The sequence below is a fragment of the Trichomycterus rosablanca genome, chromosome 24 (genome assembly GCF_030014385.1).
Source record: "Trichomycterus rosablanca isolate fTriRos1 chromosome 24, fTriRos1.hap1, whole genome shotgun sequence".
Classification (NCBI taxonomy): domain Eukaryota; kingdom Metazoa; phylum Chordata; class Actinopteri; order Siluriformes; family Trichomycteridae; genus Trichomycterus; species Trichomycterus rosablanca.
The window spans coordinates 769470-794924 of NC_086011.1; the positions used below are offsets into that span (position 1 = coordinate 769470).

Here is a 25455-nt window from a genome sequence, read left to right on the forward strand (position 1 = left end):
GAACACTAGAACTGGTTATTTACGTTTACATTTTCAGCATTTAGCGGACACTTTAATCCAAAGCGACTTACAGACCAGTGACAGTATATTGAGGGTTAAGGGCCTTGCTGAAGGGCCCAACAGTGGCAACCTGGCAGTGGTGGGGCTTAACCCAGCAACCTTTTGATTGCTAGTCCAGCACCTTAACCGCTAGGCTACAACTGCCCCGTTATTGAGGGGAACGTGGATGTGTATTCCAGTAAACCACTGAGGAGAACGGGAGGTTATCTGACCATGAGATGAAGCTGAAGCCGAGGTTATAACACATTTTTCAGCAGGACAACAGACATTCTGTGACCTGAAATATGCCAGCAGTCCATGTCTGACAACCAGCAGTGAATCGGTTCTAAAGCACACATGAAAGATTAATTTTATAATATAAATAAAATCATCAGATTCTGACATACGACGGAACAATTTGAGTGAAAAGTTACTAAAAACTGACATGAATTGCAGAATTTCTTAAGTATTTTGAAGCTGAAGTCCATGTTCTCCCAGCATGATCCTACAAAACCTCAAAATTTCATAATATAAAAAGTATGTAGTAATGCGGTAATTACAATGATAACTATAATGGATACCTGTTTTATTAAATAAGTCATACACAAAGATAAGGGATGTTAAATTCTACCCTAAGTAAACAAGATGAGTTAAAAAAAATAGTTTAAAAAAACACGTTACTGTTATTGGTCCTCTTTGCATTGGTAAATAGCAGAACTGAGTCTTCTCCTGTAATGTGTGAGACTGAAGATTACAAAGTGAAAACTTAACGCCACAACAGAGCTTACAGTGTATGAAATTCCACAGCAACGAGTCCTTTCTGTGTGGAGTTTTGCATGTTCTCCCCGTGTCTGTGTGGGTTTCCTCCGGGTGCTTTGGTTTAATCCCACAATCCAAAGACATGCAGTCAGGCCAGGTGGAGCTACTGAAAATTGCCAAAGTATGTGTGTGTGTGTGTGTGGCCACTTGTCCAGGTTGTTTCTTGTTTTTTGACCAATGAATCACACACACAGCGACCCTGACCAGGATAAAGCGGTGGCAAAACAGACAATAAATGAATGAATGACTCGCCACCCTAATATCAGTGATCAGTCTGAACATGATCAGTGTGTTTTTACCATCTACAACCACCAGGTGGCGGTAAAGTCAAACCGCCCTTCAGTACAGGAGCGTTTAGTGTAAATGTGCTTTCATTATTTTATTAAAATTATTAATATTCTCACAACAATAAAAATAATAATAGTTTAAAGATGCGTGTTAGTGCATCATGGGTTCAGGACAGGGGTGTATGGTGACAGACTAAATTATTTGCAAAACTGAGTTGAAAAACATTCATATTATGTAGTTTGGAACTCAGTGGTAAGCCACGAGCAATCATTGCTTATACAGACTGATCGTTTGGTGGATCCTTTTATACACGATCATGATTCCCTCACCTGGTACCAACTCACCTGCTCACTGTGGAACCTTTCAAACCCCATTTTATAAACGTTTCACTTTTATTTTGCCTCCGTCCCAACTTTTTTGGAAACGTGGTTTATATATAAATGTGTTTACATGCATGTGATGCATTAATTGCATCTTCAAAACATTAGTAAATGAACATTGTACAGTTTTAATGTAAATAATAACACAAACCTAAATAAAAACATTGGTGAGGTCGGGTACTGCTGGTGAAGGCCTGGCTCACAGTCAACGTTCCAATTCAGCCCAGAAGTGTTCTATAAGGTTCAGGTCAGGGCTCTGTGCAGACCGCTGCAGTTTCTCCACATCAAACCCGCTCACACCATTTGTTTATGGATCCGTGTTGCTACGCACCACCTACACACGGTGCTGGGAATCCTACACGCTGCGATTCACACTGACCGGTGATGATATGTGGTTCATTTATACTGGGAGTAAAACGTGATTTGGGATGAAGCCATGATTCCGGGCACACAGGGCTTTTATTTAATGGTTAATGACATTCAGTGCAGTGCCACTGGTTACCAGAACTCCTGCCAGTTTAGTGTGTGTGTGTGTGTGTGTGTGTGTGTTTGTGGGTCCAGCTCGACTCAGATTTGAATAGTTCGTTTGAATGCGGCTTTTGTCTCATTGGCCAGCCATGGGCGATGACTTTCAACACACACACACACACACACACACACACACACTTCCTCATTGGTGTGTGGCCGGCTGAATAATTTGTTTATTTATTAAGAAACACACGAGGAAGAAAAAATGAGTTCAGCTGGAATTACCCGAGATTTACTATGATTACCGTGTGCAGGAGTGTGTGTGTGTGTGTGTGTGTGTGTGTAGGTGTGAGTACAGGCGTGTGTGTAGGTGTGTGTACTTGAGTGTGTGTGTGTATTTCCTAGGAAACTTGAGAGGTATTTACTTAGGAGTAGTTGTGGTAGACGAAATGTGCTATAGGTGTGTGTGTGTGTGTGTGTGTGTGTGTGTGTGTGTGTGTTTCCTAGGGAACTTGAGAGGTATTTTCTTAGCAGTAGTTGTAGTAGACAAGCTTACACACACACATTTACACACACTCATAAACAAACTCTCTCTAACAAACATACACACATATACATGCACACCACACACACACTAACACACACACTCTCACACAATCTCTCTTACACACACACACACACATATACGTATATATATATACACACACATTTACACACACTCAAACACTAACAAACATATATCACACACACACACACACACACATATACGTATATATATATATACACACACATTTACACACACTAACACACACACTCTCACACAATCTCTCTTACACACACACACACACACACACACACACATACGTATATATATATACACACACATTTACACACACTCAAACACTCTAACAAACATATATCACACACACACACACACACACACACACACACACACATATATATATATATATACACACACACATATTTACACACACTCATTTACACACACTCAAACACTCTAACAAACATATATCACACACACACAAACATACACTCACATACACACACAAACACACACTCTCTCTCTCACATACACACACAAACTTTCTCTATCTCTCACACACACACACACATACACACACTCTTATTCACACATACTCTTACACACATACACACACACACTCTTTCTCTCTCACACACACACACACACACACACATACACACACACTCTCTCTCTCTCACACACACACACAAACACACTCACACACACACACACACATACACACACTCTCTCTCACACACACACACACACATACACTCTCTCACACACACACATACACACACAAACACACACTCTCTCTCACACACATACACACACACACACTCTCACACACACACATACCCGCATTCTTATTCACACACACACTCTCTCTCTCTCTCTTACACACACATGCACACACATACATATACACCTGCTTACACACACACAAACCCTTTCTCCCTTTCACATACACACACACTCTCTCTCTCTTTCTCTCTCACACACACACACTCCCTCTCTCTCGTACCTGGTCGGTGAAACGTAACTCCTGAGGTCACCGGCTGTCGTAGAAGCAGGTTCTGCCACTTCTGGGTTGCGTCTCATTACACCGCGTACAAACTTCCACTGCAGCCTTCAGTCAGGAAGAGCAGCAGCCCAGTAAAGACCCACAGAAACCAGTTTAGCACCACGTCCACCCTAAAGAAACCAGTTTATTTAAAAATGTACATTCACTGATGTGTTACTGAACCTTTAACACTCCTCACATGAGCTTTTATGGTCGTGAAAAGTATTCGACCCCTTTCTGAGCGCTCCGGTCACGGTAAATAATTTTAGAGGTTTAAACAGATCAAACAGAACAATCATTGCATTATAGGAAGTCATTTATGTGAGAAAAGTATTTGCCCCCCTTAACTGGTTGCACCTCAGCTTCAGCTCACGGACGGACATGGCCTGACCGGTTGGGATTCAGCCTGCATGACAACAGCGAGGGGTCACGTAGAGGAGCAGGAACCTCAGGAAGCAACCCTCATGGTGAATGAGACACAGCCTCGTTGTTTCCTAGCACCGCCCCTCACACACACACACACACACACACTCACACACACGGACGGGGGAGAGCAGTGTCAGGTGTCGCTCTTCCAGCGAAAGCAGGTGACGAGGTGTGGAGATACCGACCCCGGAATGAAATAAACCCGGATTAAATAAACAAACTGATCTACACTCGACCAGCAACAATCCAGGTGAGTTTCATCTTCACTCCTTTTATCCCTCCAGAACCTGGACAGATCAAAGTTACAGACGTGAGATCAAAGAGATCAGATGATGATGGGTCATTAGCTCTTGGTCTCTTTATAAGACGTCGGGTTTAAACCCGCAGGTTTGGACATGTGGGGTCATCGAGTTGTTCTGTCCGGCCGGTCTCCTGAAGAGAAGGGACACGTCTCAGGACGCTTCTTATTTCTCTCCTCCTAGAATAAAAGCTCTTTGTGCTCTTGAAGTAACTCAACAGGTTGCGGGATCAAACCCCACAGAGACGCGGCAGAAAGATCAAAGTTCAGGTCTGATTTCAGTCAATAAATAATCAGACTCCTGCCGTCGTTTTCTTTGTATTTTCCCGTCTCTGGTTCTGCACTTTCAATTTCAGAACGCGCTGAAGTTTTCTTGAGATTCTCGTTAAACTGGTATCGTCAGGAATGACTCGATAGATCTTAGAAAAATCTGAAAAAAACATCTCGGAATTTCAGTCATTTCTGCAACTGCGACTTTTCTGTGACTGAGGAATCGCAGATCTACAGACAGCGGCATAGACGACCCGGTATCGTGATCTATGATTGATTAAGCGACTCTCAGTGACTTCTCTGTGCCTATATAAGAGACAGAAGTAGAAACAAAGATCACCTTAACGATTTGAGATCATGGGTGACACTGTCCACAGCCAAGCAAGCTTTGCTTTGCCGTGGGCTTAGAGGCGGCTGTGCCAGAAAGCATGTCCTGCTCCTGCACCTTCTATCGGCGCAAATCCTATTTTTGCATCCACAAACCTGGTTTGAGCAGGGTCTAGCTGTGAAGCATGGTGGTGGTAGCTTTGGGTGTGAGCACCTTTAAACCTCATCCATTACGATTCATCCTGGAACGGGTCGCACAGGGCTCAAGGCGAGATTACCCAGTATGCGACGCCAATCCATAGCCGGGTCAGTCATGTCTGTGTAGAAGCCCAGCTGGATGATAGCATCATAGAGGAAATGGGGGGTAGAGGATGTATAGACAAGAACAGTATGCTAATAAGTGTATTGGCAATGCCACCAGCCTGGCCATGCACCCACCAAAGGAAGGCCGAATGTAGTCTAGATTTGCCAGGGTGACTAGACGGGGTGGCACGCTCACACTACATAAATCCGCTCCTGGCTGAAGGTGTTGGACCCTCTTTGGCCAGCATGGGCGCCATGAGACCGGCAGAGGTCACCACATCATCCAAATAATGACAATACAACATCCTAATGCAGCAGATCTGATCTGCACAAAGACCTGAGGGACTTTGATCAGGACCAGATTCTTATGGGCAGAATAGGACCAGATCATAACTGCTGACTGGTTGCTGGGCGGCCAAGACTCATTGATGGCGTCTAGTAAGGACCAGCAGAAGGTCTGCAGTGGCTCAAACTACACAAGTTTAATCCTGGTCATGAGGTGAGTGTGTCCCAACACCCAGTGCAGTTACAGGAGGGTCAAAGTACCCATGAAGCTCCTTTCCATGGTCAAGGGCACCTACAGTTGGCACAAGGGCATCAGAACAATGTACAAAGGTTGACGAAGCTGCTGGTAACATCACGGGACCTTCAGACCCTCAGATGTCTCTTGGGGTTCATGTCCAGGCAGGTCAGCATGTTAGGAGGGTGGTCCATGGGTGTAAATTCGACAGTGAAGGAGCTCGACTTTATCAGGATCATCAGGAAAGAACGTTTGCACCATAGGGTGCACCCGGCCCACTACAGTAACCTTGTATCATTTGGTAAATGATATGACGATGCTGCTCAGTTAATTATGATTCCTTCATCCTGCTGAAGCATTTCAGCAGAACATTGTGGCTTGAAAACATCCCTTGACTTCATTGCTCAGGGGTCCAGGTTTCATGTTCTCTACACCAGGTTGTGATATGATGTGTGCATGAACTTGGGCTCTGTGGTGCTCGTGATGTGCAGGCGTCTTGTTTCCAGATTTTGTGACTCTGTTTGGAGCCTGGCTACGTTTGGGGTGTCCACGAGCGCCCACTGTTCCTCTCCAGATTTGTGGCGTGTTCAGATTTTGAAGAGAAACTCTGTTGGTTGCCTCGTCATGCTTTGAAACCTGTACATAACATGTAGATCTTTATCAGAGCTCCTCAGGGCTGAAAGGCGTCGTTAACGATCACGTTGATCGGGCCGTGACCCTCTCACCTCGTGATTCTGTTATAGTTTAACTAGACACGACGTCCTACAGAAGTTTGTGCCCCCTGTGTCCTGCACAGAGCCCTGACCTCAGCCTCACTCCACAGCTCTGGGATGAACTGGAACGTCAACTGAGCAGCGCCCAGACATACAAATGGTGTCATGTTTTGAAAGAATGGGCACAAATTCCCACACACAGACACACTTCTATACTTAAAGTCTTGTAAGAAGCTATTCAGAAGAGCCGCTGTTGATCTTTTATTCATGTGTTCACGTGGGGTCGGAAGTTTACATTCACCCTCCAGGACCTGTTTCTCACATACTCCACCCTGGTTATACGGGCAAAGAGAAGTCATCAGCTGTAATTAATCACACTCCCAAACTCCAATATTAGATCAGTGTCGTGTATGAAGTTCAGTTTGTTCCTGATATACTGTAGTTTGATTGTTTGTAATATTAATATATTAATCATGTTTATTACACATTTATTGTACAGTAGTAACACATTAATATCACAAACCACCATAAAATACACGGATAGCCAAAATTATACGGACGCCTGAACATCAGCCTGTTGGATATTCCATTCCAAGTGAATATTTGTTAAGGACGTTCATTATTAAAACGACTGACCAATCAAGATCATTCATGGTCACTAAAAACCATAAAAAGTCGCCAAACTTGGGACGGTGATGCATCCACAACCCAGATCAGAGCTTCTCAGAGTGTCTACAACCTTGCACTGTAAGTCAGAAGCTAATGTAAGTGCATAGCGACCTTCTGGACGGTTAGGAAACACCATCCCTGCCTTCATTAGGAGCTTTGTTAAGAGCACAGCAGAACGTGATGATGTGTTTGTAACGTGGCTCGTCTGCTACATGAATTTGGTCAGCAGAGGGAGCACAGGAGCGTTAATTCGGCTCATGAGTGTTAACTCGCTCCAGGTGGATGTTCTTCTATATATCGCTGTTTCTTCCTCTCAATTTCACCAGCTACTTTGTCGGCTCGCTTGCATTTCTCTGAAGGCGTGATACTGGACCACAAGGACCACAAGGTCCAGTCCGGTTCGGTCTTACACTGGTGTGTGATGCCATCATTCCTTGGTTTCCTGGGAACTCCTGATGGAACCATCCTGGGAGAGCAGATTGACGTCTCTTTTTGGTACGAACCACAACTGGGTGCACCAGTTAGTGGGGTAGGGGTGCCGTTTGTGTGTTTTTGGAAGTGTTGAGATCTGAGGGTTTACTATCTATTCCTGATATATCGTGACGTCCAGTTCTCAGGTCTGCGCTGCCCCTGTTCTGTCCACTCTCTCTGTCGCAGCAGTTTCACCTCTTTTATTTTTTCTCAGTAGCTTTTAGTCTCGGTACTGTAAAACATTTGCACATTGTCGGCACAGCAATGTTAGAAGCACGACCACACAAAGTACCAGACAGGAAATGAGGCGTGATTAAACACATGATGATAAGATTTATAAGTATAACCTGTACTGAACTGATCAGTTGGGGCCGGGCGGTTTCATTTACAGCCCTGGTTACGTAACAGGGAGCCGCGGGACAAACGTCAAGTCCAAAGTTTCCTTTACCCAGCCGAAGAGCCTCAGCAGGACGTTTCACACCCTGTTAACCTCCGTCCTGATTCAGTGAGAAGCAACAAATCCAGGTCCGTCCGACTAAACCGCAGCCCTGCATACAAATATATCAAATAAATATATCAAATATACGTTTAATAACCTGTAAGAGCTTCAGAATGCTGTACGTGTTAATATGTAAACCTTTCACTTTCTTATCTGTGTTTGTCCACTTTCATATCAAGTACACACTTCATAAAGGTTAAATCAAAATTATTGGGACGCCTTTTCAGGGTTTTCAGGGTCAAATGCTTTTTGTGGCTGTCCACAAAACTTCGAACTGTGTCTGTGGGAATTTGTGCCCCCAATTTCTTTGCTCACTGTGAGCCAGTTCAGAAGAGGAACTGAAGTCCAGCAGTGAAAATCAGGTCTCCTGTTCTTTAAGCAAATGAGCTGCAGCGCTGCTTTGTTTATATTTGTTTCTGGGAGACAGACTGTACCATCACGGAGCTCCTAAAATCCTCCAACACTGAATCAACACGGAATCAACACTGAATCAACACGGAATCAACACGGAATTAACACTGAATCAACATGGAATCAACACTGAATCAACACAGAATCAACACTGAATCAACATGGAATAAACACTGAATCAACACGGAATCAACACTGAATCAACATGTAATTAACACTGAATCAAAACTGAATCAACACTGAATCAACACTGAATCAACACTGAATCAACACTGAATCAACACTGAATCAACACTGAATCAACATGGAATCAACACTGAATCAACACTGAATCAACATGGAATCAACACTGAATCAACACAGAATCAACACTGAATCAACATGGAATCAACACTGAATCAACACTGAATCAACATGGAATCAACACTGAATCAACACTGAATCAACATGGAATTAACACTGAATCAACACGGATTAAACACTGAATCAACACTTAATTAACACTGAATCAACACGGAATCAACACTGAATCAACATGGAATCAACACTGAATCAACACTTAATCAACACTTAATTAATACTGATGCAAAGCTAATTCAACAAACAATTTTAACACTTAAGAAAGACAATCAGCACTGAATCAAAACCAAAATAACACTGAATCAGCACTGAATCAACACGGAATTAACACTGAATCTAAATTAAATTAACACTGAATAAACACTGAATCAACACTAAAACAAAACAAATTCAACACTGAACCAAAACTAATTTAACACTGAATCAAACAAAATCAACACTGAATGGAGTGGAGGTCTAATAATAGGGGTGAAATATCATCTGGGAACTGGATATGACTAGAATGGGAGCAATATTGGAATATTAACACTGAATCGAAACCGAATCACCACTGAATCAACACTGAAATAACACAATCGATGCAAAACTATGTTCAAATCCCCTCATGTAATCATTTACTTCTGTTTGCTTTATGGTCTAAATTAGAAGCCGTGGGCGTTACCGGCCTCCACCCTTCTGGGAAAGCTTTCCAACAAAGATTTTGGAGTGTATCTGTGGGGATTTGTGCACATTTGTGTCCAAAGAGCATTTGTGAGGTGTGTGTGTGGACAGCTGGAGTTTGTACCGCTGGTCTTTATGGACCTCGTTTTATTTTATACTCCGGAATTAAGAAGACGCGTCCACATACTTTTGGGAACGTCGTCGCCACACGCATAATTTTGTTCAGGTCTTTATGCACGACGTTCCCAAAGATATGTGGACACGTCTTAATTCCGTCCATTTGCGCAGTTTAATCCACCGATCGTCTCAGAGTCTGTAAGCGCCGGTGTGTCACCTGAGTACAGGTGAGTACAGGTGTGGTGCCGATGATGTAATCACAATGACATCACGCGCTGGGAATCAGGCGTTTGGAATCAGGCCGACCTGAACAAACACACTCGACGCCGGTGCCGCTCCGGCTTTCTGCTGCCTGGAGACGGATGGAAATGTGATGTGGACGAGCTTGATTCGCTCTGTTCCACCTTATTATTGGAGCTAGAAGTATTTGGACGACCTCCTAATTACCGGGTTCAGAGATTTCAGGACACACAGTGTCTCTTTCGAAGGAAACTCTGGGACTTGAACTCGACCCGTTATGTTTACAGCACCTTGCAGACCTGCTTAGGGGCCCAACAGTGGCAAAATGGCAGTGATGGGGCTTGAGCCATTAACCATCTGATTACTAGTCTGGTTGCTTAACCGCTGAGCCAATTGTGAGGCAGGCAGAACCATCATTTCTGACTAAATGGGCACAAATTCCCACAGAAACAATCTACTGAATCAACACTGAATCAACACTGAATCAACACTGAATCAACACTGAATCAAAACTGAATCAAACTAAATCAACACTGAATCAAACACTGAATACAAGCTATATCAAAACTGAATAAACTCTGAATCAAAACTGAATTAACACTGAATAAACACTTGATCAAAACTGAATCACTTCTGAATCAAAACTGAATCAACATTGAATTAAAACTGAATCAACATTGAATTAAAACTGAATCAAAACTAAATCAAAACTGAAGCAAAACTGAATCAACACTGAATCAAAACTAAATTAACACTGAATCAACACTGAATCAAAACTAAATCAAAACTGAATCAGACTGAATTAACGCTGAATCAAAGCTGAATCAACTCTAAATCTAAAACTAAATCAAACTAAATTAACACTAAATCAAAAGTAAATCAACACTGAATCAAAACTGAATCAAAACTGAATCAACACTGAATTAACACTGAATCAAAGATGAATCAACTCTGAATCAATTTCTGAATCAAAACTAAATCAACACTGAATCAAAACTGAATCAACACTGAATCAAAACTGAATCAACACTGAATTAACTCTGAATCAATACTGAATCAACACTGAATCAGCACTGTACACTTAGACACAGTATAACGAGTAATGACGTCAGTGACTACTGATAAACATTGTTGGTGACCGGTATTGTCGCTCCCACTGACCCCTCCTGCTGTTTGTATGTTTGGGCAGCATGTTCTCCTGACGTCTGGTCCATTCAAAGCTCAAGATAAGCACGACCGTTTTCTAAAGACGACCATTTAATTAGTAAATCAGTGACATAACGAGCTTCTAGAACCCCACTGCTACCCTGGAACCCTACTGGTTTAGATTGTGCAGTCTCTGGAACGGTTCTGGATGGGATGGAACACTGTTCCTTCAGGAGATCTTTCATCAGCTGCCACCACGGTAAAACCTGGCCATGATTTAGACCCGTGGTGCACATCACATCACACTGCTTTATTAAAACACAAGCCAGCTGAGGAGCCTCTGTGACTGAAGCTCCTGCCATCTGTGTTCCAGTAATTCCACATTTTCCTCTCACGTCCAGCCCTAAACTGGAGGTGAACTGGTTCAGATCTGCATTATCCAGTAGAACCTGTCCGGAAGCATCTGCACATGTTATTATTCTGCACGTATTTATTCAGCTCAGACGTTCTCGTTCACTTTGTCTCCGTGTGTACTCGGGCTGAGTGTTCCTGAATACAATATCAAACATTTAGACCTGATCGAGTGACGGTAAACAGTCCAGCGCTCTGCAGACCTGGAATGTCCTTCAAACGTGGCGAAAAAGTGTTGATGAGTTTGGAAAGTTGGTTCCTCTTCTGGAAAGGCTGTCCACAAAATTTTGAATTAGTCAAAAGAGCGTCCGTCAGGTCCGGCACTGATGAGAGCCACACTCATCAAAACACACTTTTATTTTTACCTTTGTTTTCCTCTTGCCACCCCTATACTGGCCGAGGAGGCCGCTGACTAGCACCAGACGCCTCTGGCACGTGTAAAGTTGCCGGCACTTCTATACCGATAGTCAGCGCATTTGAAGAGTCACGTGATGCGCTACACTAGTAGTCCCCAACCACCAGACCGGTACCAGTCTGTGGGTCACAGAAAGAATAAATAATTAGAGACGCTACAATACTCTTCGGGTGTTATTGCCACCAATCACCACTAGGTGGGAGCAGCATCTAATTTTAATCCTCCCCCCCTCCCCCTTCCCTGCAGGTCCTTGAAATGATATATTATATGAAACCCGTCCGTGGTGCAAAAAAGCTTAGGGAGCGCTGCTCTACAACGTTTCTACGTTACTCGACCAGCCAGCAGGGGTCACTGTTGATGCATCAATGAAGAGAAACCCTATCTAACATCTCCGTCTCTTAGACATGCTCATTTGTGTGTGTTGAGGCCCCGGCTGGGTCTGTGACACCGCTGAGACTCGAACACCATGAGTTTGAACCACTTACGTTTTATAAACGTCGCTTTGTGCACATGAGCACAAGATAAAGCCCTTCCCCAAACTGTTGCCATTTATTGTATTCGACTTTTAGCAATTAATGTGTTAGAAATACCCAACCGAATAATTAGGAGCGGTGTCCACATACTTTTGACCATATAAACTACATTGTAAAAGAGCACAGCAGTAAAGAGTCTGAGGAGGTAAAACGTTCGAGTGAGTGTGATTTACTCCACCCAGGCTTTACTTTTCATACCATAGGCGTGGTGGTTTAGTCACCGCAGGTAAACCTCAAACCTCATAAACATCAGCTCATGTAGATGTTCCTCAGGATCAGACGGCAATGTAATCCTCTCAGGTGTGTCATTTCAGCCGGGTGCTCTGTGATTTACATAAACGTCGACTTCACCGATGACCTCCGCCTTAAAATAAAAATAATAATAATAAATACTTTTACTGTGTTTAATCGTTCGTTCCTCCTTTTGAAGCAACAAAAACACAGTTAAAAGAGTTTATTATTATTTACTATGTTTAGTAAGAGTACTGGAATGTTTCCTGCCTCAAACCCTGGCAGGTTACAGATATAGAAATATGATGTGAGATATACACCGATCAGCCATAACATTAAAACCACCTCCCTGTTTCTGCACTCACTGTCCATTTTATCAGCTCCACTTACCATGTAGAAGCACTTTGTAGTTCTACAATTACTGACTGTAGTCCATCTGCTTTCATGCTGTTCTTCAATGGTCAGGACCCTCACAGGACCACCACAGAGCAGGAATTATTTAGGTGGTGGATGATTCTCAGCACGGCAGTGACACTGACATGGTGGTGGTGTGTTAGTGTGTGTTGTGCTCAGACACAGCAGCGCTGCTGGAGTTTTTAAATACCGTGTCCACTCACTGTCCACTCTATTAGACACTCCTACCTAGTCGGTCCACCTTGTAGATGTAAAGTCAGAGACGATCGCTCATCTATTGCTGCTGTTTGAGTCGGTCATCTTCTAGACCTTCATCAGTGGTCACAGGACGCTGCCCACGGGGTGCTGTTGGCTGGATATTTTTGGTTGGTGGACTATTCTCAGTCCAGCAGTGACAGTGAGGTGTTTTAAAACTCCAGCAGTGCTGCTGTGTCTGATCCACTCATACCAGCACAACACACACTAACACACCAGCACCATGTCAGTGTCACTGCAGTGCTGAGAATCATCCACCACCTAAATAATACCTGCTCTGTGGGGGTCCTGTGGGGGTCCTGACCATTGAAGAACAGCATGAAAGGGGGCTAACAAAGCATGCAGAGAAACAGATGGACTACAGTCAGTAATTGTAGAACTACTAAGTGCTTCTATATGGTAAGTGGAGCTGATAAAACGGACAGTAAGTGTAGAAACCAGGAGGTGGTTTTAATGTTATGGCTGATTGGTGTAAAAACAAAGAGTAATAAGCCAGGATTCCAAGCAAGCGGCGCCGGGTTTGGTCCTAAATACACTATATGGATGAAGGTATTGGGACACCACTTCTGACAACAGTTACTAACAGCTCAGACCCTCACCTCAACCCCACTGAACATTAGCTGAGACTTTTTTGACCAACATCAGCACCCAGCCATGTTTTGACTGAACGGGCACAAGTTCCCATACACAGACACACTTCAAAGTCTTGTAAGAAGCTTCTCTTAAACGAAAAGTGGCTGCTGTTTTTAGATAGAGGTCACGCAGTTCTAATGGCATTTGTTTTTTAAATGGGAAGTCCGATAAGCTCAAGGTTGTGTGTCCAAATACTGATTTGGCTACATAGTGTTCCATGCAGGTTTTGGTTTAAAGCAGGGTTAGGACACTTAGTTGGATCATTAGCTAAAAAAAATGGGTCTGAGTGTAACGAATGGGCCAAGACGTGACAAGAGGGGGCGGACACACATGCAGAGACGCTTGACAAAGTGTTTAATAACAACAAAAGACACAGGTTGCACAAGACAAGACACACTAACAAACGACCCATGCTAAGCTAAATGCTAACGCTAATCTAAACACAAGAAACTTCTGAGCATGAACAAGAGCAAACAAATGAGAGCAAGAAAACCAAACCAAAGTCAGAATCGTGACAATCGTGACAGACCAAAAGCCTGAGAGTCAAAGCCAATGTAGTCTCCACCATCGGGTCCACAGTGCAGGTGCAGCTGTGGACAATTAGCAGCAGACCAATCATGATGAGGGACGTCGGCCTGACTCTCCACCATGTGCTCCTGGAGAGAGGGGCGTGGCACATAAACAAACTCCAGGAGCGTGGAGGCCTGATAAGTGACACACAGAGAAAAATAATCATACAAAAATAAGCTTGTACGTTTATGTTACATCTTGTAAACCACAGTGGGACCAGATTTACCAGAATTACTTGTGTTTCCTGGGTCGCATAAAAATCACAGACGTTTACTGCTTTAGTCTTTATTAATAATTATTACAGAATCATTCTGATGGAGAACGTTCTGATTCAGCATCACTGAAAATGTAAATAAATAAATCCATAAAGCTGTGGGTTGTGACTAACGTGTCTGAAATTGTTTGTTCTCATCAGAGGAGCGATCATGGAGCCGTCGCCGTTCAGCAGGAAGCAGTGGACGTCACAGTCGCTACGTATCACAGCCAAGGAGCTCTCACTGGTCGGCAGTCGAGGGAAAAACACCGCCATTGCTGAACGACTGTCCAAGTGAGTCACATTTACGCTTCACGATTCAAACCCCAACAATGAACAGTTTACAATTTATGAAAGCACGTCCTCATGAACCTCCCCAAAAGGTCCCTCCCTAAACTGCTGCCACAAAGTTGTCTTATATCAAGCGTGGAGATGATTATCTACTATGTTTAGTAAGAGTATTGGAATGATTCCTGGCTCGAACCCTGGCAGGTTACAGATATAGAAATATGATGTGAGATATAAAAACAAACAGTAATAAGCTGAGACTCCAAACAGCGCCGGGTCCAGTCCTAAATATACCATATGGACGAAGGTATTGGAACACCACCTATAATAACAGTTACTGTCCAAGTGAGTCGCATTCACGCTTCACGCTTCACAGTTTACAATTTAGGAAACCACGTCCTCATGGACCTCCCCAAAAGGTCCCTCCCTAAACCGTTGCCACAAAGTTGTCTTACATAATAAATTATTATTATTATTATATAAATAATCCTGACTTATTAGGACTTAGCACCCAGCTTCAAAGCTAAATCCCTCACGATTTCCTCCAGACATTTATTCTGGTTATAGACAGTCAGTCAATGCAGATCTATATAAAATAATTGCACCCTGACTTCCTGTGCAGGTTTAATCCCTATTTATCAAGAGGAGGATCTCCTCGGGTGTGTCCTCAAACACAAAGCTCCTCAGATACCTTCCAAACATCATAGTAACTCAGAAGTATTCAGCCAATGTCGGCTTCTTTACTCGTGCTAATCCTCCTCTTCTATCGTATTCTATCATATGAGTCTGGAATTGTTTGCGGTGTCGCAGCGTCTTCTGGACGTCTTCCAGTTTCCTGAGACATGTAGGACGTGAAGATCTACTCTGCATTCGGCATTAAACCGTATATAAATCTTAATGAGTTTAGCAGGTCGTACAGGTTCTCATCCTGGAATATGGAAGCTTTATCAGAAAAGTGAGTGTGCACCATAGGGTGCACCTGGTTCTGTAAAATTGAATCAAAGCAACCATGGAAGCTAAAGATTGGCCCCCGCGCTGCCCACTGTATTTAGCGCTTGGAAGCAGGCATAGCATGTTGGCACATACAGAAGACCACACTATACCCTCGGTATTCTTCCACCGCTTTGTCCCGACGTCTGATTGCTTTTAGTCATACAGCTACTGGTGTAGTCAGTGTAGTAGATCAGTCAGTATTATTATACAGTATTATTTTACCCTGGATGCAGTAACACACCCCAGACAGGATGCCAATCCAACGTGGGTTCTCAAACGTCTCCCTCAGACACAGCTAATAACATCTGTATGTAGGGATTCTGTATGTAGTGTTACACCATCATTCACCGCCACGGCACCTGAGCAATTTCATTCTTACATGTATACAACACCACAGTGAGGAAATTGATTAATACTTATGAATAATTATTAAAGGAGCGATGAACACGTCGTGCGATATCGCCCAGCCCTGGTTATAAGGCAGGAGCAGGACAGGGTGGATTTCCTCCCGTCGTTCGGTGTGGTACTCGGAGGGTGAGTGTTGTGTTAGTGTTTGAGGTGTGTTAAGTCTTCTGGAGGTGTTTAAACCAACCAGTTCTACCTGTCGTACTTTATTCTTCTACATGAGAACGTCCGTAAGTGTCAGTGATTAAACTTTCATTTACCAAGCTAAGAACAGATCCGCCTGAGCCTGGGAGAGTCTCCTGCTGCTAATTATTAAATTATATTATTAATAAAATGATATTAAATTCTTCTGAGACTCTATTTATATTAACACTAAAATGAGTAAACAGACTTTATTTGGTTTACGGTGCCACACTGGGTGGATGTAAAAACTTCTTGGCAATATGTTGCCAAATTCTAGGTAATTTATTTATATAAAAAAATAAACAATATACACTTTATGGCCAAAAGTATGTGGACACTTGACCATGAGTTCCATGTGCAATAATATGGACATTATATGGGCATGTATGGAGCTGTAACGTCCTGGAAAGGTTTGCACACAAGATTTTGTATGGTGTCTGTGGGAATTTGTGCCCATTCAGTACAAAGAGCATTCACATATAAGGTTGGGTAATGATGTTTAATGATTAATCTGGCTTGTATTTGACTCTTAATTCTTCCCAAGGTGCTCAATAGGGTTGAAATCAAGAAAGGGGCTTTGCTTTTTTAGAAAGTGGCTAATGCCAATACAAAACCAATACTTAGAAGATGTGACCACATACTTTTGTCCATATAGTGACTCCCCACACACTCTTTAGCCTGAAAAGGGGGTCAATTTCACACGAACGAGCTGTCCAACGTGCTCATGGCAAGGTGTCCACATCTAGTGTGTTTTGGGAAGGACCTGCTGCCCTCTGTCGGCTGTTAGATGCAGTTGCAGCATGTTTTGAGGAGGACTGCTGTTACTGACCTTGTCCACTAGAGGCAGTGCAGTTTAAATCTGGATCTAGTCAGTTTCAGGGCTGCTTCTCATCCAGGTTTCATTGTAGTAAGGAAGTAAAGTGAGACCTGTTGGAGAACCTGCCATTCTACACCCAGTGCTGGGTTTAGATTACACACAGGAGGCGAACATGCTAATTAGTTTCATTTCCCTGAGTGGATAAATGAAGATTAATTACAGTGAACTCTATTCAGAGCAAACATTCAACACAGCGGGCTGAGTGAGCGTAAAACAGTCCCGATACGCACAACGGACACAAATACTGCGCATTAAAATGTAGGTGGCTCTAAAATTTCGGCACGTCTGGAGGACCACGCTATTCTCTCTGTATTCTTCTGCTTTTTTGATCAGACAGCAGGAGGCGCTGTTGCAGTAGCAAGAAGGACAAACCACTAATCCGGCATTTCATTCCTCAGACATGCCAACTGTGTCCATAGAGCGCCCGGCCAGGTCGCCACCACAGCTGAGACTTAAACCCAAGACTCAAGACTCGAGACTCGAGTCAAAGCCGTGCCAGCTAAGCTCCCTCAAAAGCAATCCTTTTTTTTGCATTTATCCAAAACCGCTTGCACCACGCTGACCAAGATGAGATGCAGACTAGCACCCGTCCTCTCCTACAAGTGTAAAGTTACCAGCTGCTGTTTCACACAAGTAGTCCCGCTATGCACTACTCATGCAGTGCCTCAACCAGACAGCAGGAGTCACTGTTGCAACAGTAATAAGGAAAACTGACCCCACCTTTTCTTCTTTATAAACGTGGCTTATTCTATTTGCTAAACGCCCGACCGATAAAATAAACCATCAGTTTAACTTTAAAACCACAACTGTACAAATAACCACCTCAGCCGTTCAGAACCTGTGGCTTGGGAGCTATTTGCACACCACATACCATCGGGCGTGGCCCACACTTTAATGCCTTCATCACATGGTTCTCAACCTTTGTTTAATAAACAACTGATGTAAATATTCATTCTAATTAAAACGACTTGTTCTGGTTTCAGATATCAGAAGGCAGCAGAGGAAGCTCAGGGTGAGAAGAAGAAGATGGTACGTCTCTGTCATCTCTGTTCTGTTTTCACGTAACCCTAAACTTTAGAAATCCACTTTCATACACGTTAAACACGGTGTCACAGACTGACCGAGAGATGACGTGTGAATATTAACGTGTATTTATAATATACACACACAACACACACTCACTAATACACACAAACATCTGCATTACACAGCAGCATGAGGACCAGGGTTCCATCCACAGCTCTGGTCAGGTAGTTTCTGAAATAAATAATGTAATAAAACAATGTAACACAAATAATACTAATAATTATACGAATAATAATAATAATAATAATAATAATAATTAGTATACAAATAATAATAATAATATTTATTAGTATACAAATAATAATAATAATATTTATTAGTATACAAATAATAACAATAATAATTATATTTAAATTCTTATCATTAATTTTATAATAAATAAATGTAATTATTATTATTATTATTATTATTATACTGTTATGCTACAAGTGACAATTTGGTTTATATCTTGATCAAATATCAAATATTTTCACACTAAGGTTGGTAATAATCATTTAAATAATAAATAATCCAGAATAATAAGGATACACTGTACTTCATTTTCTTTTGTTAACTCGGTTCTTTATTTCTGTTTCCTCTTTATTAGCTTTACACAACATTTCTGACTGTTAGATGAACTGTAATGTGACTCGAGTTCCCTCAGTCCGGGTCCTGTTCCGCTTTTAAATCACAGATCAGATGTTTTATCATTCAGTTTTATTGATTTAGGGGCACCGGGGCGAGGCACCGTTCTATTGGGCTAGCTACCATCTCTGAGATCCGGGTTCGATTCTGCTGTTATTGGCTGTATCTGAAGAGGTGATCAGGCAATTCCTGACTTGTGTCCAGTGTTTCCTAGATCTCCCCCAACATAGTAAATCTGGTCTGCTGATCTAAAAAATAATAATAATAAATCGTACACTTATAACTTTACATATTTAACTTTTTTGAATTTGAATATCTTTCACGTTCAGAGAGGAAAGAGTTAAATCTCTCCACAAACGTTCTCATTTCCTGCTTTTGGTGGAACTTCTCCCTCAGTACTTCCCTTCCTCTCTCTCGCTCTCTCTCTGTTGTCCACATTTACCCACTGCTTCTTCACAATATTCTCCAAACCTCCGTCCCGTTCCTCTCCGTTCTCCGAGTGCTTCGGCTCGGCGGGTTTGTCGGTACACGTCTGCCTGTTTAACATCTGGGGAGATTTTATCGCCCACATCTGCTGAGGAGCAACAGATCAAGGGATAAACAGAGAAAAAACTAAAGAAGAATAAAGGAAAAGGGAAAGAAGCACTTCGTCCAGTCAGGTCTTTACAACCTGTTTTTATTCTGATTACTTTTGCCTTGTCTTTAATTTTCCATAAAAATTAAATCCAGAGATAAGAATAAAACTGAGAGGAGTTATATTTCTATAGTTTTGACCTTTAGTCTGAATTTCTGCAGACAAACTACAGAACAGAGAGGGAGGATTACATTTAATTCCACTTTACAACAAAGGAAGTCATGCCTTGTCATGTCAGCGTGTCAGTAGATTCGCTCATGTAACAGGAATCCTTACACTGGGAAGCATTTTTATAATGTTTGTCCTTTATTATTATTATTATTTGTATTTATTGATATGAAGCTCACTTACAGTTAAGGTCAGAAGTTTACATACACACGTGTGAGGGATGTGAATTTCATGGATTTCTACACTTCTCTGTCAAAGGAAACGACAGATTTAAGTTCTTTCAGTCGTTTATTGTTGGTTTTCTGAAAGTATGTTGGGTCAAAAATACACCTACAGGAACACAGATGATTAATGCGATGGGTCAGAAAGTTTTAAAAGGGTGTTTAACTTTGTAGAGTCTTTAGATAGACAGACAGATAGATGTAGTTGATAGATAGATAGATAGATAGATAGATAGATAGATAGATAGATAGACGGACGGACGGACGGACGGACGGACGGACGGACGGACAAATAGATAGATAGATAGATAGATAGATAGATAGATAGATAGATAGATAGATAGATAGATAGATAGATAGATGGACAGACAGACAGACAGACAGACAGACAGACAGATAGATAGACAGACAAATAGATAGATAGATTGATGGATGGATAGATGGATGGATGGATCGATAGATTGATAAACAGACAGACAGACAGACAGACAGACAGACAGACAGATAGATAGACAAATAGATAGATAGATTGATGGATAGATGGATGGATAGATTGATAAACAGACAGACAGACAGACAGACAGACAGACAGACAGACAGACAGACAGATGCCCAATGATTTTAGGGAAAACTGGACCCAGGGTGATCCCGGCCAGGATAAAGTGAAATGACATGTACTTTGGTAGCAATTTACATTTGGTTTGCCTACATTCTGTCTTTTGACCTTTTTCTCTTTCACTCTCTTTGAGTCATAATAAATGTATTTGGTTGTGGGTTTAAATCCCGGCTCTGTTGGTCCCTTGAGCAAGGTACTTTACCCTCTAGGCTACAGGGGTGCTGTAGAATGGCTTTGACCCCAAAAAACAACAACCCAACAACAACTCGCCAAAGTTCTTTTGACTGTGTTTAATTTTACCTTTATTATTCCTCATTTTTAGGGGGTGGAGGGTTTACCTCCAGCTCTGCGTTCGGGGAACCTGAGCGTGCTGAAGAAGCGCTGGGAGCGTCCGGGGCCGTCCCGACCAGAACTTCCGGCAGAGCTTCGACCCCTGGTTCGCTCGGCCAGTCAGAGACCGGTGAGGGTCAAGCAAGAAACAAAGGTTCGGGAGGAGGAAGCGGCAGCGGCGGAGACGAATCGAGAGAGCCAGAAGAAGGAGGCGAGACCAGAGAGACAGAACTCGAAGGAGACGGCGGAGATAAAAGTGGACAGGCAGAAGGAGGAAGAAGATCTGGAAACCAGGCAGGAAGTCAAGAAGGAGGAGACGGCGGAGACTAAGCGGGAGCGGCCGCAGGAAGACGTGGTGGAAACCAAACTAAACAAACAGAGAAGTGAGGAGGCGATGGAGACGAAGCAGGAGAGGAAGCTGGAGGAGCAGGAGAGAGGAGATGAAGAACAGAAGAAGGAACAGCCCAGCGTTGCTCTTAACAGTCTGAAGATGATGTTCGAGAAAGGAGAACCCAAGGTGAGTACTGATGGGACTGAGGGGGTGGTGGGAGTGACGTTCCACAACTTATTAGGTTCTCTTCTGAACATTTTCTTTTGAGGGTTCCAGAGAGAGGCTTTAAAAATGGAACATGTTGAGGAACTGTTTTATTAGAGTACTTCTATTAGCTCTACAGACTAACGAGGGTAGCTTACACTCTAAAAAGTCATGTGTTAAAAATGACACACTGTGGAATTTCAACACATGTACGGAGTGTGCTCAGGGACGACACATACTGTGTTGATTTAAACACAGTAAATGTGTCATCCTGTTTCTGCACACCCACCGTGTTAGGATACTTAACACACACAATGTGTTGTTCTTACACAATGTGTGTTGATTATGTGTAATCAAGAAAATGGGTAAAATAAAGACGAATACACATGTAGCCATTTTATTTTACTGTATAATATTACAAATGTTTAAATAACATTCTTTTTTGTGACAATACATTAAAACAAGATTACAAACAGTTCAACAGTAAATGTACAAAATATATCTTCCTTGAACTTTCTTTTCCATTCTTAAAGATGTTGCAAAAACTCGTAAAACGACTGCTCCTCTGTCCTAAAAGAAAGACAAAAAATATCATTACAAGGTACTGCGTAATCACAATACAAAATATTAACTGAGACATTTACAACATTTAATATTTTGAATAACGTTCTGATTAGTCAACCAACCAAATGAGTAATCAGCTAACAACTAATATTCCTCCAAATTTGTCATCAGATGTCTAATTATTCACATAGGCTGTTTAACAAATTATTAAACAAGTCACCTGAAAGCTACAGTTACAGAATACAAGCTAAAATGTTTCCTTTACCAGAATAAAGTAAATCGGATGATGCATTTTGGAAGAGTTGTGCTTTACCCTAAATATATCCACCACTACTACTTTAATGCTAATAACAATAAGCAATGTTGCTAACGATTCGATTTAAAGAACCGATTCTTCCGAACCAATTCTGCACTTCCGAACCAACTGCATTAGGACCACTAATGAATCAATCGATTCAGTTTTTCGATTCGTTTAAACAGATGATTTAAAAGAACCGATTCAGTAAAACGAACTGAGCTAAACTAAGCTAAAACAAATGTGAAAATGATTAAAATTCGCTTCTCATAATGAGATTTAACTTAAATAATGTTACTCAATCGCTGTAATCACATAGTCAGTTAAGTAAATTACCTTGAGAAAACGAAAAACAGAAGGTTGCTGAGGTAATTTTATCCACAGTCAGTCTGTTTTGGTGCCATTTTGAGCAAACTAAAAGTCCAATTAACGGTTAGCCAGTTGGCTAACGATAAATAATACCAATAAAAAGAAAGACTAGTCAGGTTTAACAGAACATTCATTGCTCAATAGGAACAGAAAAGCAAACTTAGGTTTATATTAATGTAATTCAGTGCCTCCTTTTTTACTTAACTAAGTCAATTGTCAATTAAAGTCGATTGTTAAAACAGGTCACAGGGTTAAAACCTACGTTTTATAGCTTTGCTTGACTTCATAAAACACACAACAAAACACTGATAAACATGATCTACATAAACATTAATAAAACAAAGTCAATACTAGTTCCTTTTGTACCTTACCAATAAGGGTATAAGGACGGATCCTGCTCCTTTCCTTGCATGGTCCAGAAAGAGGGAATCAACCGTGAAACACAGATATACTTGATAGGAAAAATGTGATTGGTTAACGCATATTTTTATTTATTAATTTATTTTAAATCTTACATGTGAAATAATCTATGTTTTTAGTCATAAATGCCATTATTTTATCCAACAAATTTAAGTAAAATTGAATAAATATATATTTTTAAACAATGTATTTTCTCACAGTTCTACACATAAATGTGTAGACTAACTATTGGAGTTACTTTACACGTGTCTGTGTAAAAAGGGGCCAGAAATGACACAAAACGTGTTACAGACTGCAGGACACAGTAGCTGTGTAGAAAAAATGACACATTACTTCTTAGAGTGTAGGTGTTTCTTGTAAGATTACCAACCTACCTGTCCCATCTAAACCGTTTGCAATTCAGCAAGATGTAGAGAATAGTTTGCTCCTCTAAAAATGCCTTCTTCACTGGATCCAATCGGATTAGGAAAGTTTGCTCACTTTTCTCCATTAGTGAGCATCTCACCATCTCACTTGCCTCATGATCATGTGCTCCAGAGGTCAGGAACTCTTTGAATCCACTAAACAGTCCATCCTGAATTTGCACTAACGTTTATTCCAAGTGTTGCGGATCTAAAACCATCAAGCGGATTCGTAAACTCTGAGGAATCTGCTGTAGGAGTTTGTTGGTATGTGCTACGGACCTAAAGATGCTCCTCAAGCATTCTGTAATGCAAACGATTGTTTAAAGTTTTATGGTTTCTACATCGAACACTTAACGTTGTCCTAAGCTTAAAAAACAATCACACACACTATACAGCCAAAAGTATTTGGACACCTGATTGTGAGCTTTTTGGACGTCCTGTTTCAAAAACTCTCTATTTCCTTGGCTGCTCCCGTTAGGGGTCGCCGGCGGATTGTGATCCACATTATTGATTTGGCACAGTTTTTACGCCGGATGCCCTTCCTGACACGACCCTCCCTAGTACACCCCAGGTACCTATAGGACAATTCAGTGTCTCCAATTAGCCTGGCTGCATGTTTTTGGATTGTGGGAGGAAACCCACGTGAACACGGGGAGAACATGCGAACTCTGCACAGAAAGGACCCAGACCGCCCTGCCTGGGGATCAAACCCAGGACCTTCTTGCTGTGAGGCGACAGTGCTACCCACTTAGCCATCGTGACGCCCGTCCTGTTTTAAAAACAAACCTATTAAAATAGCTTTTACGCGATACTTTTTTGCTAAAACAACAACAGCCACTCTTATGAGAAGCTTCTCACAAGATTTTGAAGTGTGTCTGTGGAAATTTGTGCCCATTCAGACAAAAGTTGGAACACTTTTGTCCATACAGCGTAAATTATTTGAATCATAAGGTCCACAACTTTAAGACATTAGATTTATGGGGATTAGGATATCTAAAATATTCAATGTTTTTTTGACCAGGTGTCAAAAAAACTTCATATTAGCAGTCAGCTTGCTGTTCTTCTTGTATTTGATGGCAGCAAGGCAGCAGTTTGCCCCCTGTATGTACAAAACGATCAGTGCCCCCCCCCCCACCACTCTCTCTTCTTTTCAATTGCTGCCTCACTTGTACCGAGTTCCTCTCACTTTTCCGCAAACGCTGGTTATCACACGCTGGTGGACTGAGTAGCTGGTGTTGTGATAAATCAGTTATCTCATCTCTGTGATCCAGTTTTCCTACTTTCCTCATTACTCATTCATTTCATTTGGGTTTTATGACTGAGTTTTTTGCCGTTTGCTTGATTGCTTTGGATGCTATGAGAGCTTTTCAAGAAGTAATAAATCTCTTCTGGAGCCAATCGGTGGTCCTACTCCTCCTGAGCTTGTACATCCTGATATACTGTCACAGACTTTCCAATTTTTGTGTGTTTGTTATTTTTAATAAGCAGAAGCATCAGTTCCCATCACCAGTGAATTCTTTATAGTCTGACCAGCTATTAGGCTTGCGGATTGGTATGTAGGAACCTCTGTGGGTTTGAAGTTCCCCTAAAACTCCTGGGTGTGACCAACACAATGCATCTTTGTCCTCTGTCAGGCTGACACGCCCAAGCTCGACGTCCTTCCTCCCCCCAAAAATGCTGATTCAGTGCTAGTGTGA

At 42.0% G+C, this 25455-nt stretch overlaps 1 protein-coding gene across 1 annotated transcript in view; it reads left to right on the forward strand.

Moving 5' to 3' along the window:
• The first annotated feature begins 4160 nt into the window (after positions 1 to 4160).
• The window catches only part of lima1b (LIM domain and actin binding 1b), a 28641-nt gene continuing 7346 nt past the window's right edge, over positions 4161 to 25455 (forward strand). Inside the window, exons 1-4 of the mRNA XM_062986886.1 lie at positions 4161 to 4277; positions 14909 to 15040; positions 18476 to 18521; positions 21164 to 21688. Of these exons, the coding sequence (XP_062842956.1) occupies positions 14919 to 15040; positions 18476 to 18521; positions 21164 to 21688 (693 nt within the window). The 5' untranslated portion in view covers positions 4161 to 4277; positions 14909 to 14918. The remainder of the gene's footprint in view (positions 4278 to 14908; positions 15041 to 18475; positions 18522 to 21163; positions 21689 to 25455) is intronic.